Source organism: Salvia splendens, chromosome 18 (genome assembly GCF_004379255.2).
Source record: "Salvia splendens isolate huo1 chromosome 18, SspV2, whole genome shotgun sequence".
NCBI classification, from domain to species: Eukaryota; Viridiplantae; Streptophyta; class Magnoliopsida; order Lamiales; family Lamiaceae; genus Salvia; species Salvia splendens.
In genome coordinates, this window is record NC_056049.1 from 5,403,533 (window position 1) to 5,424,333 (window position 20,801).

The following is a 20,801-nucleotide window of genomic DNA, read 5'->3' on the forward strand; positions in this document are numbered from 1 at the left end:
CCGCCATAAGCCGCCATACGCTATTAAAACACTGTTAACTGTTAGAATAAAGAAAAAGATTTCATTAAGTTAGGAAAGAATAAATCAAGAATCAATTACCTATATCAAGGGATTGATTATATCATGTATAGAGTACAATGATTTAGTTACCATATACAAGACTTGTAATCATATATTTAACCTATACGTTGGTAATGAGAAACAATCAAGCTTTTACCCAAATCCTTTCCTTTGCCGTTTAACATGGTATCAGAGCCAGCAACGATTCTGGGAGCTCAGAATCAATATCATCATCGCTCATAATCCCTTCCCAACCTCTTGACCAAGAACCTGTGAAAGAAAACCATGTCAGATCCCGAAAAAGGGGCAACCGGCGGCCAGAACACATCCGAAGCGGATGAGTTTGCACGCCTCTTTTCTAACTTCATGCGTAAGAATCTTATGCACAACCAACCACCAGAAATCCCCGAAACCAAACCAGAAAAAAACAAATACAGAACCGATTCTCAACCCTTGACAGTAGGGTTCAAACTCAACGGAGACAACTACTCGATATGGTCCATCCTGATGCATAACGCAATAAGCGGAAGGGGGATGGTATCTCACATCACTGGAGTCCCATCCCCACCACCAAGAACAGATCCAACGTTTACACAATGGCAGGAAGCCGATCATTGTGTATTTACGTGGCTTGTTCAAAACATCGAAACCAAGTTGGTCAGCCGAGTCGCTCAACAACCGACGGCAAAACATATATGGGACAGCCTGGCTGTAACATACAAGAGTGGCGGAGATTCATTGCAAACCTACGACCTTCACCGAAGAGCAAGCACTTTAAAACAGGGGAACTCCACATTGGAGGAAGTGTGGAACGATCTCAACGAGATCTGGACTGCAATCGACCAGAAACGGCCAAACCGAATGCAGTATCCGGAGGATATCAAAATCTACAATGAAGAGACAGAACAAGACCGATTATATCAATTCCTCACTGCATTGGATGATAAGTATGAATTAGTAAAAAGAGAGGTGCTAAAGATGGAGCCACTTCCCTCAGCCGAGCAAGCATACAATATAGTAAAAAGGGAGGATATTCGATCGGAGATCCTTCGCCCTGCAGACGGACGAACCCAAGCCGATGGAATCGGAGCAGGGTTCTTCACGGCGCGAAGGCCGAACCACTCCAATGCTCCACGCCGCGGCGGCGGTAGTGGAAACGGAGGATGGAGTCAACGAACCCCCGATGAACGGAGAATGGATGAAGATCGATCCAAACTAGTGTGTACAAACTGTGGAAAACGAAAGCACACGAGGGACCAATGTTTCGAATTAGTGGGGTACCCGGAATGGTGGGAATCGAAACATAAACCGTCAGCCGCTCGCCCACCGTGGAGCAAGGGACACGCCGCCGCGGCTGTCGGAGCAGATGGAGGAGCAGCGAACCACGCCGCCACCGGGGGCAACCGCGATGCGGCCGCTCACGCTCGGGGCAACGAACAACCGATTGGAGGACCACCGAAGACAGCCGGAGTTGCCCAGTTCGCCGCTGCAGGGGTCCGACCAGAAGAGGAAATGGACGAAGCGGCGGGAGGTAACGGGGTATTAGGGTTAGGTTTACAACCTAACCCTCAACCTTTATGCTATTTCGAAAAATTACCCCATATCAATTCATCTTTCAATTCTGCCCCAAACACTTTCCGAAATATTAAATTGACCCCCAGTTGTGTTGAAAAATACAAATCAACCCCAATTGAATGTAAAAATCAGTTTCAAGTACTAGAAAATTTTGGGACTGCGTGTACAGCATCTGTAGGGTCTGAAAAAATTAATAGGTGGATTTTTGATTGCGGGGCTACTGATACAATGACTTATGATGAGTCGGATATTACTAAACCTCATAAACCTCATTTATCTCATATTCAGACTGCTAGTGGGGAATTTACTGTTGTAGAAGGGGCAGGGACTGTGAAGATTTCTCCAACTTTAGAGTTATCTAATTGTTTGCATGTTCCTTCACTCTCCCATAAATTATTGTCGATAAGCCATGTAACACGAGAATTAAATTGTACACTGCTGATGCAACCAAACTTCTGTCTATTACAGGATATCAGGACCGGAGAGATTATTGGGCGTGGCACTGAAAGCAACGGGCTGTACTACGTGGATGAGATAGCCCAAAAAGGAGCTGCCATGCTAACTCACGGGCCTGCTGACAGGGAAGCTTGGCTTTGGCACCGACGCTTAGGACATCCTTCTCCGGGTTATTTAAAAATGCTATTTCCTAATATTATTCCAAAATCGAACATGTATTGTGAGACTTGTGTTTTGGCCAAAAGCCATAGAAACTCTTATCCTTTGAGTAATTCTCGTACTGAAACCATTTTTGATTTAATACATTCGGATGTTTGGGGACCCGCACCAGTAATCGGGGGGCAGGGCTTTAGATACTTTCTTATCTTTGTGGATGATTGTACCCGTATGACTTGGGCATATTTTATGAAGCATAAATCTGAAGTTGTTGAACACTTTATCCACTTCTATAACCTTGTCCAAACACAATACCAAAAATCCATCAAAATCCTTCGATCTGATAATGGGGGGGAGTTCATCAATTCCAAAATGAAACAGTTCATCCTAGAAAAGGGAATGATACACCAAACCACATGTGCCCACACTCCCGAACAGAATGGGGTAGCCGAGAGAAAAAACAGAATCCTACTAGAAATGACCCGAGCCATGCTCATCGAGTCACAAGTTCCAAAAAACTTCTGGCCTGAAGCCCTTGCCACTTCCGCCTACCTTCTAAATCGGCTACCTACCCATATCCTACAATTCCAAACACCAACCGATATCCTAGCCCTACAGACAACTGTTCCCCAACACCTTTCTCTGGCACCCCGTGTCTTTGGCTGCTCAGTCTTTGTCCATATACCGAAACATGAACGAACAAAGCTATCCCCTTGTGCTATTAAATGTGTATTTGTAGGCTATGGGGTAAACCAAAAGGGTTATAGGTGCTTTGACCCTAAGTCTAACCGTATGTACACGACCATGAACTGTGATTTTCTTGAATCGGAGTACTTCTACACCCATCTTAGTAGTCAGGGGGAGAGTGATAATAGGGAAAACATTAGTGACCCACTAAGCTGGGTGTCAATGCCAAGTGTACCAGAAGCGGACCTACCAGAGGAAGCAGTACGCAACTCCGCTGGGCAAGTCTCTGATGTGGTGCAGACTGAAGCAGCAGGTGACACAAGTCCTGATGACGACTCTCCGCTTCTGATATCGGATGTAAGTACTCTTGCTCCTGTCAATGAGATTATTGGATCTAATGTGGTGGATGAGACTCAGGGGGAGGATAACGTCCAACCTGAAGAGGTTGAAACAGATGAAATTGAGGGAATCGATCCTGACACTGGGAGATATATACTACCTCCAAGGGCGAACAGGGGAGTACCACCGAAGAGGTACAGTCCAGAGAGAATCAACAGAAAGGCGAGATACTCTATCGTGAATCTCGCAAAAGGTCACTTAACTGAGATGGCTCAAGCATTTGAGGAAGCCCTCTACGATGAGGAAGAGATCCCACAGTCGGCAGACGAGGCTATGAGGAACAAGCATTGGAGAGACGCCATGAAGAAGGAGATAGACGCTCTAATGCGTAACCACACTTGGGACAAGTGTCAACTACCCGACGGAAAGAAGCCAGTTGGGTGTAGATGGGTGTTCACCATTAAGCGGAAACCGGATGGAAGTATAGAGAGGTATAAAGCTCGACTGGTGGCTAAAGGGTACACTCAGACTTATGGAATAGATTACTCTGAAACTTTTTCTCCAGTAGCCAAGATGGACACAATCCGAGTACTACTCTCCATTGCCGCTAATCGAGATTGGCCACTATACCAGTTCGACGTCACAAACGCCTTCCTTCATGGAGAGTTGAAGAAAGAAATTTACATGGAGGCACCACCAGGTTTTTCTAATGAATTTAAAGTAGGTGAAGGATGCAGATTGAGGAAAACTCTGTATGGGTTGAAGCAATCACCGAGAGTCTGGTTCGGTAGATTTGCTGACGCAATGAAGAGCTATGGATATAGACAGAGCAACTCAGACCATACACTATTCTTGAAGAGGCACGAAGGGAAGACTACCTGTTTAATTGTGTATGTTGATGACATGATTATTACAGGTGATGATGCAGAGGAAATAAAGAGTTTGAGGGAAAAGCTTTTCAAAGAATTTGAGATGAAGGATCTAGGTAATCTGAAGTACTTCTTGGGAATTGAAGTCCTCCGCTCACCGCGAGGGATATTTTTGCGGCAGAAGAAATACATCTTGGACATTCTAGCAGAGACAGGCCTACTAGAGTGTAAACCAGTCGAGACCCCGATTGCGCAAAATCATGGCCTAAGGATACAAGATGGAGCTGAGGCAGCAGATCGAGGGCGGTACCAGCGTTTAGTTGGGAGACTCATCTATCTATCTCACACTAGACCTGATATTGCCTATGCTGTAGGGGTGGTGAGCCAATTTATGCATCAACCCCAGGCCGAACATTTAGAGGCTGCACTGAGGATAGTTCGATATTTGAAGGGAACCGTTGGTTATGGAATAGTGTTCAAGAAAAATGAAAGCTTAGAAATCCATGGATATACTGATGCAGATTGGGCAGGTAATCCAGTGGATAGAAGATCGACCTCAGGCTACTTCACATTCGTTGGAGGAAATTTGGTAACGTGGAAAAGCAAGAAGCAGAAGGTGGTAGCTCTGTCTAGTGCAGAGGCAGAATTTAGAGGAATAAAGAGTGGTCTGACTGAGATCATGTGGCTAAGGAAATTGATGACAGAGATTGACTCTACTCCAAGTAAGTGTCAGTTATACTGCGATAACAAAGCCGCTATAAGCATTTCAGAGAATCCCGTGCAACATGACCGAACAAAGCACGTTGAGGTGGATAGACACTTCATCAAGGAAAAGATTGAAGAGGGAGTGGTCGAGTTCCCATTTGTGCGTTCGGAAGATCAGTTGGCAGATATACTAACCAAGGCGGTTAGTTCGAGGAGTCTTGAAGATGTTCTTGGCAAATTGAGTATCGGGGATCCCACTACTCAATTTGAGGGGGAGTGTTAGAATAAAGAAAAAGATTTCATTAAGTTAGGAAAGAATAAATCAAGAATCAATTACCTATATCAAGGGATTGATTATATCATGTATAGAGTACAATGATTTAGTTACCATATACAAGACTTGTAATCATATATTTAACCTATACGTTGGTAATGAGAAACAATCAAGCTTTTACCCAAATCCTTTCCTTTGCCGTTTAACATTAACTGCACAGTGACACTATAGTGTGCTGAAACAATTCCACATATGAATATACTTGCATACGATCGCTCAATTGTTAAGAAATTTCAGAAATTTTCATTGTTTTTTTGTTTGTTTGTTTGGGTTAGTTTTTTGATCGAACTAATTGTATGCTCACCCTTAATCACCTGATTACGACACGGCCACGACACCGCTGTTTTGTGCTGTGCTCCTTTTTTTGTACTACTAGTTTTTGCTATCCAATGTAGTATGGTTTATTATCTTCATTTGGGTTTCTTATTAACCTTAGTTTTTGACTTGTACTTCCTGAATCAATTGTCTTCTGCGATTATAACTTCTCAGACTTCTTCCTATAAGTTTTGTTTTTCAGTTCTACCTTTTTTCCCTCTGTAAAAATAAACAAGTAAACTTACATAACTGGGGATATCGGCACGGACACCACTAATAACTGTAATTGCTGATGCAATGGGAGTTTTCTTCAGGAGCTTGTGTTTTGAATCTACACCAACATGGATCCTAAGCACTTTGGAACGGTTCTCAAGTATATCTTCTTTTCCCGACCAACCATTCTGTTTCACCCAATTTCTTCTTGCTATCCTAAAAAAACTACTCTTATTTGGTTGCTAATAATTGGCAGGCATTTGGAGAAGCAAAAGGAACTTTTGATGGAAGCATACAGGTCGATGTCTCATGAACTGCGTGGAATGCATGTGATTAATGAAATTATTTGTTGCATAATGTAGGCTTTGATGCTATTAATTGTAGAGTGGTATATATACATGTAAAGAGGAGGTGCTGACTTAATTTGTAAATGTATGTAGGTAGAGGAAGAAATGTTAATGCGCAAGTATTATGAGTTTATGACTGCTCAAGAGAAGGTATGCTTCTTTCTTCCCTCGCATTACTATTTTGTGAACTATATGTACTTAGGGTTCCGGACTGCTTTTGTTACATACTGCACAAAACATCTTGTGTGGTGATGATCTTGGAGTGAAAGACAGTATATGTGTTGCATCTTTTGTTCTTTCTTGCATAAATTTTCCATGGTATGTGTAAAATTGTATGGCAGTTGATTTCTCTAATGATTTTGGTATCATGCTTGTTAAGATTATGCATTCTCCCATTAAGCACCTTCTTGATTTATTCAAGAATCTAAATTAGAAATATGAGGGCAACAATCAGAATGAACTTTAGCAGAACGATAAATGTGCCCCTACTCCCTTCTCTAACATTCGGCCAAGTAAAGGATTCTTGAGAGTATGTTAAGTTCAGAGGCTCTACACTTGCATATGGCTACAAACCTTTTTAGCTCAAACAGGTTTAGAAATGGTATATCGATATTTGAATTTAACACGACTGTAACTGCTCTTTTATGGAGTATTTACATTAGGGAAAGATGGTGTCTGCATTGGTATGAATATATCATGTCCCAGCTAGTACCCAAAACACCATAATTTCATGGCTGGAAGTTGAGAGCATCTCCTGATAGTGCTATTGTTAACTCATGCTACTCAATTTTAACTCCATTGCTAACAGGAAAAATGGACTTTCTGCAGAAAACTAGTGCCTATGTGAAAGAGAAAGAGAACGAGAACGAAGAACCTAGTGAAGCTGGAGCATTGGTTGTTGCTAGCAAGGAAGAACAATCATGAGCCTTATGGTTTAATCAAGAATGACTCTTCTCAATCGTAAAGCAGTATTACGTCTGCTGCATATATAATGAAAACAACAGAGTATTATGTGTAATTATATATGTAACAGATAGGGGTGGGTCGATACGAGATATCGTATCGAAAAGGTTGTATCGCATATCGTATCGACAATATCGATATGAAAGAATTTCATATCGTTATCGTATCGAAAGTTTTGATATATAGAATTTCGATATATCGAACTTTCGATATATCGAAATATCGATATCGTATCGAATACCTGTATATCGAAAATTATAATTTCAAAACTTAAAATTCACACAAAAATTAATAAAACTTCAACACAATAAAATTAATAGTGTTCTTATCTCCATAATCAAAACATAACACAACCAAGTACAATTAAATGGATTTATATATATTTATAATTTTAAATTTTAATATATTGAATTTCAATATGTTTCGATATATACGATATATATCGTATATTCGATATAAAACGATATATCGCGATATAAGGAAATTCATATCGTTATCGTATCGAAAACTTACGATACGGTATCGTATCGAAAATTACGATATATCGAAAATTCGATAATTGTTCAGTATTTTTCAATACGATACGAACGATATATCATTTTATCGATATTTTTCCCCACCCTAGTAACAGATTATAATAGATGGATCAAATTTAATAATATTATTTTTATATTTATAGAGAATAATTACTATTCATGAACGAATTACTTGAAAACTCAAGCTGACCTTCTTCTCAAATGAAATTATGACAATAATATCACTTGTTGAGATTTCACAGCATAGGGCTTATACGATTGCGACAAAAATAACAAAAATAATGCCAAATTACGTGCAGCAAATAAATTCTATTACAATTAATGGCTCAAATATATCAAAACAATTAAGTGGGACACCTAAATTGATTGAAATTGCGATTATAGCCTGGCATCATTTTTGTTCGAACCTACATTTGACCAAGTATAGAAGCACTAAATAAACAACTTAACTATTCACAATAAATGAATATACATCCTTAATGTCTATCTATTCAAATAGTTTCATCTTCCTCCATGCATTGGCAAAAGAATATGATCCCTTGAGATGCTGTCATATCCCACACTTGAGCTCACATCCCCATTATCAAAGTGACTCATTCCATCGTCAATTCGAATTAAAGACTCCATCTCTTCTTCATCGTGTACATTAATTCGTGCCCAAGAGTGTTTTCCTCCGAGTATTAGCCCTTCGAGCTCCATCGCTACCTCCTTCATACTAGGCCTATCTTCGCCTCTCACGTTCAAACACTCTTTCGCGAGCTTAGAAACAACAGATATTTGCTCCATATTTTCCAACCCCACGATATTTTCATCAAGAATTTCAAACAAGAGGTCTTGTTTGAGTACGGAAAGGAAATAGTTGGCTAGACTCTTCTCCTATATCAGCCTATCAAAACTCAATGCTCTCCGCCCTGTAACTAGCTCCAACAGAACAACTCCAAAACTATAAACATCGCTCTTCTCTGTCAACTGGTTTGTTTGCATGTATTCAGGATCAAGGTATCCGAAAATTCCTTGCACCATTGTTGATAGTTCATCGAGATCAATAGGAACCAACCTTGAAGCTCCAAAATCCGACACCTTTGCTGTGAAAGTATGGTCTAAAAATACTAGCTACTGTTGGTGAGAAGAAGGCTAATATGGAGATGATCTTCATCAGAATTGATGTCTGCATATTGATAAATTTCTCAACCATCATCATGCTTGTATTGTACTAATACAAAATGTGGACATAATTATTGAGCAAGTCAATGGACGTCTAAGTCTTCAATATTATTCTCACCTAAAGACTAAAGTTTATATTTTAAACATATTGTATCACTTTTACTTTCTGTTTTAAATTTATAAAAAAATATGGAGTGGGTCATCAAAGTTGAAATAGAATATGACAATCTTATGTGAACACGTTTATAAAACAAAAGGCTAATAGTCGAAAATACGTTATTACCACCAACATTAGATGTGATGAAACAATACACGAACTTTTAGCATGCAATCAATTCCCAAAAAAATGAATTTCCGAGAAATTGAATCCAAGGTGCATGTCAGGCATATCGAAAACGACATTGCCTCGTCAAAAATACATGAAAATTCAATATACATATAAGTATTCTACCTAATTATTCATCAAAAAGGACATTTGTTTGATGTGTTGATTTTTCTATTTCAATACTAATTTTGTTATGTCATCTACTGTCACTAGACACGCTGTATAGGATTTAAGTTTGCAAGAATACTTAATTTTAATTTTGAAAATTTACTACACAATAAAACAATAAAAGTTCATGTAGTTTTTCACCATGATCAAGGGTGAGGTTAAAGACCTAAAAATGGGTAGCAACAATATAACCTTTTGAAGTTAATGCGAAAACAAAAATTTGTCGACTCAAATTATCAAAGAATGCGTCCAATTTGAAAATTTTAATTACAAAAACAAAAGGTTTGAATTTCATTCAACCATGTTTATTCGGGTCTAAATCTGATTAAATGTACTTGTTGACTATTTTCTTTGGAAATGAATAAATATGACTTAGTCAGGGTTTACTCTTAAACCGGGGGTAATTGCATATCCTTTATTTGAGGTTTGTTTGAGAAAAATAATTGCAAAAAAATTTAGTATATTTTAACCTAAGATATTTTAAAAATAGTAAAGAATTAGAAATTCTAGAGATTTAATATGCTAAGTTCCAACTAATTAACTTATTTCTCTTTCTTCCTATCTAAAATTTTTTCTTTCCGTCGATACTGATTTTCTTCTTTAATTTCTTCCATAGTTCTAATTTTCATAAAGGTCATGCTGTTCCTTCTGACCAATTTGTTTTCTATGATAATCAAAATTAATCTACACAATTTTTATCACATACAAATTCATTTAATTAATTCACTCCTCGTCAATTTTTCTCCCAGTTGCAATTCCACAACATATCATCGTCTCTTGATGGTTCCTACTCAGCAATTTTCTACATGTTAATAGATTCTCTCTCTGTAAATTCCCAAATGGTATTAATCCATGCAACAAATGAATTCTTCGTCATGTCTTAACTTTTCAATTTGGCAAGCCCCAATTTAATTAATTTAACCGTTCCAGTGTTGAAATTGGGAGAAATATAGAACAGAGATATTAGGAAGTTAGAATACGGTAACGATGAGTGCAATAATAGAGAAAGATTAAAGGGATGCTCCATTCTCACACACTGCTGTTGGAATTGCTGCAATTCATATCACATGACAGAGGCTCTCTCTTTATAAGGTTGAATTGAGAGAAATTGGTGAAATATCAAAATTTAATTCAGGCTCATAGATTTCGAATTCAAAGAGTCCCGTAATTTGGGATAATATATACTATTCGATAGGTAGTATAAAATGCAAACTCAAACTCTAAATATTATAGAAACTCATAAACAGCATCAAATCGAGAAATATATTAAAATTTGATCAAATCCATAAATAAATAAAATTTTCATGTATTTTAGAATTTATAAAAAGTTGTATAACAATAAAAAAAATTACAATACAATGTAATGCAATGTATGAACGGAAAAATTGAACTCAAAATGACGCTCAACCCAATTGGAAAATGAGAGAGATACTGCGAGGAAGCTTCTTATATTCGTCTGTATTAATCAAAAGAAGAATAATTGAATCGAAACCGCTACAACCAGCAATTAGCAACGGCGGTGCCGGCAGACTACTGAACGGCGGCGGCGGCGCGGCGTGTAACTGTGTAAGGTTGTTTATGTTTTTATTTTGTTGTGATATGTATTTTACATTACATAATTCAGGCTCTCCCCTCCTTCCCTAACCCCCGAATTTCACAAATCAGAATCACTCGCCCTAATTCTTCCTCTCCACCGTTTCAAACGGAGCCTCGATTGCTCGAACTGGCTATTGCTCAAATTTATGTGAAAATTTATTGTCTTCTTCGATTATAACTTCTCTCACTTCATCCTGTTAAGTTTTTTTTTTCAGTTCCACCTTTTTCCCTCTGTAAATATAAACAAGTAAACATAGATAACTGGGGATTTTGGCACGGACACCACTAATAACTGTAATCGCTGATGCAATGGGAGTTTTCTTCTTCAGGAGCTTGTGTTTTGAATCTCTACATCAACATGGATCCTAAGCACTCCGGAAATGTTCTCAAGTATATCTCCTTTGCCTGATCAACCATTCTGTTTCACCAACTTCTTCTTGCTATGCTAAAAAACTTCTTATTTGGTTGCTTAACAATTGGCAGGCATTTGGAGAAGCAAAAGGAGCTTTTGATGGAAGTATACAGGTCGATGTCTCATGAACTGCGCGGAATGCAGGTACTCTCATTCGTCTTGATTTCAAACTTTGCCTCTCCTGTCTCCTCCTACGTCACTGCATTCAAATAGATTGGCACTAATTCGAATGTGATTAATGAAATTATTTGTTATGTAGGCTTTGGTGCTATTAATTGTAGAGTGTTATGTATATACATGGTAAAGAGGAGGTGCTCACTTAACTTAATAGTAATTTGTAAATGTATGTAGGTAGAGGAAGAAATGATAATGCGCAAGTATTATGAGTTTATGACTGCACAAGAGAAGGTATGTTTCTTGCTTCTCTTTGCATTGAGTATTATTTAGTGAACAGTATTGATTCTTAAGGATCTTTGTACCTTGGTTTAGTTAGATGTTCCTGTAAGTTCTGACTTCTGCATTATGTATAACGTAGGTTTCAGGATAGCTTTTATCGCATATGGAACTGAATTTGTCTTAGAAAATCTCGTGTGGTGATGATCTCGGAGTGAAAGAAAGTATGTGTTGCATCTTTTGCTCTTTCTTGCATAAATTGTCCATGGTATGACTGCAAATTGTATTCCAGTTGATTTCTAATGATCATGGCATCATGCTCGTTAAATTCTGCATTTCCATATTAAGCACCTTCTTCATTTATTCAAAATCTAAATCAGAATGATATGGTTGCAGTTTAAATATATGAGGGCAACAATCAGCAAATGAACTTTGGCAGAACGATAAATGTGTCCCTACTTCTTTTTCTAAGCATTCAGCTAAGTAATGGATTCTTGAGAGTATGTTAAGTTTAAATGCTCATCTTGCATATGGCTACAATCCTTTTCTAGCTCTGAGTAGGTTTAGACATAGTGTATTGATATTTGAAATTAACAGGACAATAACTGCACATTTATATTCACATCAGAGGAAAATGGTGTCTGCATTGGTATGGATTATATCAGATCTCAGCTAGTACACAACTCCATAATTTCATGCTACTCGTTTTAACTTCACAGCTAACTGGAAAAATGGCCTTTCTGCAGAAAACTAGTGCCGATGTTAAAGAGAACGATAACGAAAACGAAGAACCTAGTGAAGCTGGAGCATTGGTTGTTGCTAGCAAGGAAGAACAATCATGACCCTCTTTGATATGCTTAATTCCTTCAATGTAGTGTTAGCTTAACCAAGTTTATTAGCTTGTTTCTTTGCATCTAAAAGTGAGCAATCTCTGTTCCATTTCTTTGGGTGTTAAAAACGAGCAAAATAGATCAAACTAGGGCTGTGTGCTTTATCACTTTTCTAACCAGACAATAATTTGAACTTTGCTTTTGCTTTTTAAAACTTTGCTCCCAACTTCATCATAGTTATAATGCAATGCATGATTGTGTACTAAACTTATAATGCAATGCATGATTGTGTACTAAACTATGTTGCTCATAAAATTTAAAACTACTTGAAGCTGAACAAAGGTAAAATAAAGCACATAAGAAACAGTACTAACCAAGTACAGAACAAGATTACACATATATCACACGGAATATCAAAGCAATCCTAAGCTCTATGATTACTGATAATTGATTCAACTAAATACCGCAAAAGTTGTCACCAAAAGTCTGCAGCTCCAAGACAGAAGAAGCCCACAGCTCTATCTTCACTTCACTAGGAAAGGGCGAATCTGCAGTGACCATAACCTGCAATTAACAGAATCAATTATGCAGGTAATTAGGCTCATTTATGTGCTCAAACAGTAATGAGATGGTTACTCGGATCAGAGGTGATGATCATGGCCGTGCCGCCGAAGCCACAAGTGCCACCATTGGCCTTCGTCTTCTGCCAGTAGCTATTGAAGGCATACGAGGCGTGAGCCACCACCGTGTCCGGGTAATAGCAGTTCCCGTCTTCCTTGATTGCATCGCAGTCGACATCCCCTTCCCCGCACGCGTAATCCAGCGCCTCCTGCAGCGTCTCCGCCGGCACACTGGGCTTTGCCACGCACCACGTCCCGTGGACGTGGTGCGCGTGCGGTGGGAGCGGCGCCGGCGCCACCCCCACCGAGCGAGACGGGTCGCACGGCGGCAAATGCGGCCCGTACAACGGAGGGCTCGCCATCGGCGAAATGTACGGTGCCGGCACGTGGTAGTTCGGCTGCGGCGGGATGGTTCCCACCAACGGAGGCAGAGCGAATGTCGGGATCGAAGGCGCCGGCCGCGGTGGGAATGGATTCGGATTCTTCACCTTGTGAGTGAGCTGTCTCCTTACATTGCTCATAATCATAGAAACCCCAAGATTTTTCATGGCGTTGGAGTGGGATTTCTCCAGAGCTGGTTGTGGAGGGTGCACAACATAAGGAGACTTGACTCCTTCCAAGAAGGTAAGCAAGGGTTTGATGTAGCTCTGTGCCACGTCATCTCTGTAAGATTTTGACAGTGGATCCAGACAGTCGGAGGAGAAGGCGGCGGCGGGTTTGATTTGGTGGTGCAGAGCCCATCTAGTGAGGGAGTGGTGGAGGTTCTTGACAGCTGGAAGGAGCAAACCGAAGTTGTGGTGCTGGTCTCTGCGGCATAGCACGTTGCGGCCGACGACGATGGTGGTGATGTTGGTGGAGGGGTAGTGGGGAAGAACGTAGGTTCGCAGCCAGTTTTCTGCGGCGAGGACGCTGGCTGAGACGTTCTTGAGGTGGGGGAGTTCCACGTGGACGGCGGCGGAGGGGGGCTCTTGAGAGTTAGCTGCAGAGGGGGGAATGAGTTAGTTCGAGGAGAATGAAGAGACAATGTGAAGAAGATTCTTACCGGTGAAAGTGAAACAGAGGAGGGAGAAGAAGAGAGAGAGCAAGACAGCCATTTTCACTTGCTGGGGTGCCGGAGAGTGGAGAACAGCTTGAGGAAACACACACTCTCTCTGAATTGGTGTGTCTGACATTCAACGCTGTACTTTATTTGGAGGTACGAAGGGGTGGGTGAAAAGTAAATTTGAAATGGTGAAAAGTTGGATATTTCAATTAGTTACTGCATGCATAAAGTAAAGGGAGTGGTAATGAAATAACGAAAAAAGTGATGGGGCGGTAAAAAGAGTGAGACGAGACGATACAATAGAAAAAGAAATAAAGTAGTGTCAGAATGCAAAGGAGATTTGGGGAAGTGTAGAGGGAAAGACATATTTGGGAACTGTGTATAAAGCCCAGGGCCCATGCCACACAGCCAAAAACATAACACAAATATGGAGGATAAAAATATGTTTACCGATGTTTTTCAAATATATCAACATTCAAATTGTATCTGCCTTTCATCATTGTAACAATAATGTGTATAGGAAAATTCTTTGAGCTTGGATATACTATGTATTAGGGTGGACTTAGGAGCATAACATTGCACAAGAGATAGCCATCCATCCTGACTGAAAAAGTGCATTAGGTTGTCCACGCGGTCCACGACTCCTCCACGTGAGACCAATCCACCCCACACACGGCGAAATGCCGTGCCACCCAGTGGTGGCCACGGCTGCATTCTAAAGGTTACTACGGCCTCCAAAGCTCTTTAAGTGGTATTTTATTAGTATTATTTTAAAAAATAATAGCACTAAAAATTTACAAGGACTCGTACTTAAAATTAAGGCCATATACGCCATCGTTAGAAGAATATGTTTGATGATGGTTCTCTTTTATAGAGTATTTTACTATGTTTTCTTCTATTTTTCTATTGTGAGACAAAACTCTTTGTTTCGTAACTACATTTTACAAAGAAGTTGGTTTTATTTTTTAATGTGGGAGAAAGTTGGATTTGCAACTACATAACTTCTTTCTGAATATTATGTCAAGTGTATCATATCTACCACTTCAATCAGTACAGTATGCATGCGTAATATCATTTCTTATAATATTATGGCATAATAATTAAAATATTACGTGCATCGGTATACATGCACGATATGCATCCATCTCCATTCTCCAGTAAGACTTAAATAATTGGCCAAGTGCATACATGCGAAGATATATTAAATTAAAGTCTTATATGCTATATAAAGGGAGACTTGTTTGGAAAATTTACAGAAGTGCTACTGGACCCACATTTGGGCAGAAAACATCATAAAATTTTGTCAGCATCTTAGCTTAATTTTTAATATCTTATTGTAAAAGTCAGTTTATTCAATGTGGATCTTATGTGTGATTAGTGTTATATGGACCGATAATACTATGTAGGTGTGCAGCCTATTTCTATTAAATTTGCATAGGCTTCATAAAAAACATCACAATTCTATTACAATATATATATATATATATATATATATATAGGGTTACATTAGTGTGCTAACTAATTTATAGAAATAACTTTCAATATTGTGTATTAAAATTATCAACACAAAGACATAATTTATCAACACAAGAAAGATTGATAAATTTGTGTATTTGTGTTGATAAATTTATGTCTTTTTGTTGATATTTTTAACATACAAAATTGATATTTAATTATTAGTTATTACTATAAAAAGTTAGTATTTATCATATATATATATATATATATATATATATATATATATATATATATATATGGGAGCGTTATTCTCCTTTTCACATCTTAGATCATTTTTCCTTCTTAATATTACGCGTTAGATCTAAGGCATCAACGGATCTGATTGATTCTATAAAACTGGTTCCGTGTTGCATTATAGAAGGTGGTTGTATGCATTACAGGGTTATTATTGACATTTGACGGAAAAGTAACTGCCACATTTTGGTATCTGCGAATAATGCACCACATGGTCACGAGTAATGCATATAATTGACTATATAATGCACAATGCACAATATGTGAACTGCAATGCATACGAATAAGATGTACCATGTTATGATGTTTGGACACACGTTTCTTGTTTCCCCTAAGAGTTTAATAAGCTTAGGGGCTAGGGTATAGTACGTAGACACGTACGTAATCTTCACATGATAACGAGTAATGGATATAATTGACTATATAATGCACAATTTGTGAACTGCAATGCATACGAACAAGATGTGCTGTGTTATGATGTTTGACACACGTTTCTTGTTTCCCCTAAGGGTTTAATAAGCTTAGGGGCTAGGGTATAGTACGTACGCATTAATAACAAATTATAAAACGATACGAATAATTCACCAAATTGTCACGAGTAATGGATGTTATTAACTATATAATGCACAATATGTGAACTGCAATGCATACGAATAAGATGTACCATGTTATGATGTTTGACACACGTTTCTTGTTTCCCCTAAGGGTTTAATAAGCTTAGGGGCTAGGATATAGTACGTAGACATTACTAACAAATTGTTGTTATTGGAATATACGTATGTGCATTATTTGGTTTAGGTAGTGCATTATGTAGCTGTTAATTGTCATTATCTCAGTATATTATGCATTATTAGAGGTATTGTGTATATGGGTTAATCAACGGATTGAAGATTACATACGTGCATTTAGTAATGTCTACGTACTATACCCTAGCCCCTAAGCTTATTAAACCCTTAGGGGAAATAAGAAACGTGTGTCAAACATCATAACATGGTACATCTTATTCGTATGCATTGCAGTTCACATATTGTGCATTATATAGTTAATAACATCCATTACTCGTGACAATTTGGTGAATTATTCGTATCGTTTTATAATTTGTTATTAATGCGTACGTACTATACCCTAGCCCCTAAGCTTATTAAACCCTTAGGGGAAACAAGAAACGTGTGTCAAACATCATAACACAGCACATCTTGTTCGTATGCATTGCAGTTCACAAATTGTGCATTATATAGTCAATTATATCCATTACTCGTTATCATGTGAAGATTACATACGTGTCTACGTACTATACCCTAGCCCCTAAGCTTATTAAACCCTTAGGGGAAACAAGAAACGTGTGTCAAACATCATAACACAACACATCTTGTTCGTATGCATTGCAGTTCACATATTGTGCATTATATAGGCAATTATATGCATTACTTGTGACCATGTGGTGCATTATTCGTAGCGGTTTCCAGCCATTATTAGATTACTATTGTACCCTCATAATGCACAAAATAGGACAAATAATGCAACACGGGATTAATTACCCAATGTTGATCTTGACCGTCCATTTCTCTAATCTAATGGCTGATATTAAGAAGGAAAAAGGAGGAAATATAGGAAAAGGAAATGAATACATCCCTATATATATATATATAGTCGTGATCATATGATAACCCCTAAATATCGTAATAACCCTATAACCAAATCTGGACCACACATATTTCTAATCATGCGGTTGAGATTCAAACTTAGATTTACTTCATAAAAAAAAAGCGCGGGGCTCATTTAATTTCTGAATTTCGCCAAATATCACGTAAAATGATAAAATGATAGGTTTATTGCATAGAATGATAGTTTTGAATTTTACTTCATAAAAAAAAGCGTGGGGGTAAAATTGTCATTTCCCTCATTTAATTTCTGAATTTCACCAAATATCACGTAAAATGATAAAATGATAAAATGATAGGATTATTGCATAGAATGATAATTTTGCCGGATAGAATGATACTCTGGGTTGATAAAATGATACTTTTGACTAACTGATAAAATGATAGGTTTATTGCATAGAATGATAGTTTTGCCGGATAGAATGATACTCTGAGTTGATAAAATGATACTTTTGACTGACTGATAAAATGATAGGTTTATTGCATAGAATGATAGTTTTGCCGGATAGAATGATACTCTGAGTTGATAAAATGATACTTTTGACTGACTGATAAAATGATAAAATGATAGGTTTATTGCATAGAATGATAGTTTTTCCGGATAGAATGATACTCTGAGTTGATAAAATGATACTTTTAGCTTATAAATGTTAGTTTACTGCATAAAATGATAGTTTTGCTGGATAGAATGATACTTTCAGCCGATAGAATGATAGTTTTGCCGGGTAGAATGATACTTTCAGCCGATAGAATGATAGGTATTTTTGGTGTATAAAATGACATTTTTGTTTAATAAAATGATACTTTTACCTGATAAAATGATAATCTAAGCGGATAAAATTACAGAAACCTTATAAAAATGATAGTTTTTCGGGATAGAATGATACTCTGAGTTGATAAAATGATACTTTTAGCTTATAAATGTTAGGTTTACTGCATAAAATGATAGTTTTGCCGGATAGAATGATACTTTCAGCCGATAGAATGATAGTTTTGCCGGGTATAATGATACTTTCAGCCGATAGAATGATAGGTATTTTTGGTGTATAAAATGACATTTTTGTTTAATAAAATGATACTTTTACCTGATAAAATGATCATCTAAGCGGATAAAATGACAGTAACCTTATAAAAATGATACTCTGAGTTGATAAAATGATACGTTTACTGCTTTGTAGGTTTGTATATTATGTATTGTGCCGATTATATTAGGTTTATTGCATAGAATGATAGTTTTGCCGGATAGAATGATACTCTGAGTTGATAAAATGATACTTTTGACTGACTGATAAAATGATAAATTGATATATGTTAGGTTTATTGCATAGAATGATAGTTTTGCCGGATAGAATGATACTCTGAGTTGATAAAATGATACTTTTGACTGACTAATAAAATGATAAAATGATAGGTTTATTGCATAGAATGATAGTTTTGCCGGATAGAATGATACTCTGAGTTGATAAAATGATACTTTTGACTGACTGATAAAATGATATATGTTAGGTTTATTGCATAGAATGATAGTTTTGCCGGATTGAATGATACTTTCAGCCGATAGAATGATAGTTTTGTCGGGTAGAATGATACTTTCAGCCGATAGAATGATAGGTATTTTTGGTGTATAAAATGACATTTTTGTTTAATAAAATGATACTTTTACCTTATAAAATGATAATCTAAGCGGATAAAATGACAGTAACCTTATAAAAATGATACTCTGAGTTGATAAAATGATACGCTTACTGCTTTGTGATAAAATGATAGGTTTATTTCATAGAATGATAGTTTTGCCAGATAGAATGATACTCTAAGTTGATAAAATGATACTTTTGACTGACTGATAAAATGATAAAATGATATATGTTAGGTTTATTGCATAGAATGATAGTTTTGCCGGATAGAATGATACTCTGAGTTGATAAAATGATACTTTTGACTGACTGATAAATGATAAAATGAGCGAAATTCAGAAATTAAATGAGCGAAATTTGGATACGTAAATTTTATCATGAGCGAAATGACATATTTACCCCAGCGCTTTTTTTTATGAAGTAAATCTAAGTTTGAATCTAGACCGCGTGATTTTAAAAATGTGTGGTCCAGATTTAGTTATATGGTTATTACGGAAATTGGGGTTATCATTATAATGCACCCCTATATATATATATTAATTAACACACACACACATACACATATATATATATATATATATATATGTATATATATATATACCCTATAAAAAGTTAGTATTTGATTCAGTTAAATGTTTGGACAATATTTATGTGAAGGACCCTAACACAACCTTATATATATATATATATATATATATATATATATATATATATATAAATGACAGTAACCTTATAAAAATGATACTCTGAGTTGATAAAATGATACGCTTACTGCTTTGTGATAAAATGATAGGGTTATTTCATAGAATGATAGTTTTGCCAGATAGAATGATACTCTAAGTTGATAAAATGATACTTTTGACTGACTGATAAAATGATAAAATGATATATGTTAGGTTTATTGCATAGAATGATAGTTTTGCCGGATAGAATGATACTCTGAGTTGATAAAATGATACTTTTGACTGACTGATAAAATGATAAAATGAGCGAAATTCAGAAATTAAATGAGCGAAATTTGGATACGTAAATTTTATCATGAGCGAAATGACATATTTACCCCAGCGCTTTTTTTTATGAAGTAAATCTAAGTTTGAATCTAGACCGCGTGATTTTAAAAATGTGTGGTCCAGATTTAGTTATATGGTTATTACGGAAATTGGGGTTATCATTATAATGCACCCCTATATATATATATTAATTAACACACACACACACACACATATATATATATATATATATATATATGTATATATATATATACCCTATAAAAAGTTAGTATTTGATTCAGTTAAATGTTTGGACAATATTTATGTGAAGGACCCTAACACAACCCTATATATATATATATATATATATATATATATATATGGGAGCGTTATTCTCCTTTTCACATCTTAGATCATTTTTTCCTTCTTAATATTACGCGTTAGATCTAAGGCATCAACGGATCAGATTGATTCTATAAAACTGGTTCCGTGTTGCATTATAGAAGGTGGTTGTATGCATTACAGGGTTATTATTGACATTTGACGGAAAAGTAACTGCCACATTTTGGTATCTGCGAATAATGCACCACATGGTCACGAGTAATGCATATAATTGACTATATAATGCACAATATGTGAACTGCAATGCATACGAATAAG

The 20,801-nt window shown here is 37.0% G+C and overlaps 2 protein-coding genes across 12 annotated transcripts; one reads left to right on the plus strand and one right to left on the minus strand.

The window, feature by feature from the left end:
- The first annotated feature begins 10,571 nt into the window (after positions 1 to 10,571).
- LOC121776215 lies at positions 10,572 to 12,657 on the plus strand. Of its 11 annotated transcripts, none has more exons than XR_006045261.1 (8): positions 10,572 to 10,783; positions 11,138 to 11,198; positions 11,292 to 11,364; positions 11,572 to 11,628; positions 11,756 to 11,881; positions 12,010 to 12,113; positions 12,211 to 12,262; positions 12,360 to 12,657. XR_006045261.1 is itself a non-coding variant. In XM_042173375.1 (5 exons), exons 2-5 carry the CDS (start codon positions 11,167 to 11,169, stop codon positions 12,453 to 12,455), a joined length of 258 nt encoding a protein of 85 aa, XP_042029309.1. In that variant the 5' UTR covers positions 10,572 to 10,778; positions 11,138 to 11,166; the 3' UTR covers positions 12,456 to 12,657. The 11 variants fall into 11 exon arrangements, 4 of the variants coding, with proteins under 4 accessions (XP_042029309.1, XP_042029308.1, XP_042029310.1 ...); XR_006045259.1 differs by having other exon boundaries at positions 10,574 to 10,783; positions 11,756 to 11,837; XR_006045260.1 differs by having other exon boundaries at positions 10,573 to 10,783; positions 12,010 to 12,262.
- A 119-nt stretch (positions 12,658 to 12,776) lies between these two features.
- On the minus strand, positions 12,777 to 14,332 carry LOC121776214 (glucan endo-1,3-beta-glucosidase 12-like). Its single transcript, XM_042173372.1, has 3 exons — positions 14,106 to 14,332; positions 13,080 to 14,042; positions 12,777 to 13,007 (listed from the first exon to the last, which is right to left on the minus strand). The coding sequence occupies exons 1-3, from the start codon at positions 14,233 to 14,235 to the stop codon at positions 12,976 to 12,978; spliced, it is 1,125 nt and encodes a 374-aa protein (XP_042029306.1). The 5' UTR covers positions 14,236 to 14,332; the 3' UTR covers positions 12,777 to 12,975.
- Positions 14,333 to 20,801: the final 6,469 nt, after the last annotated feature.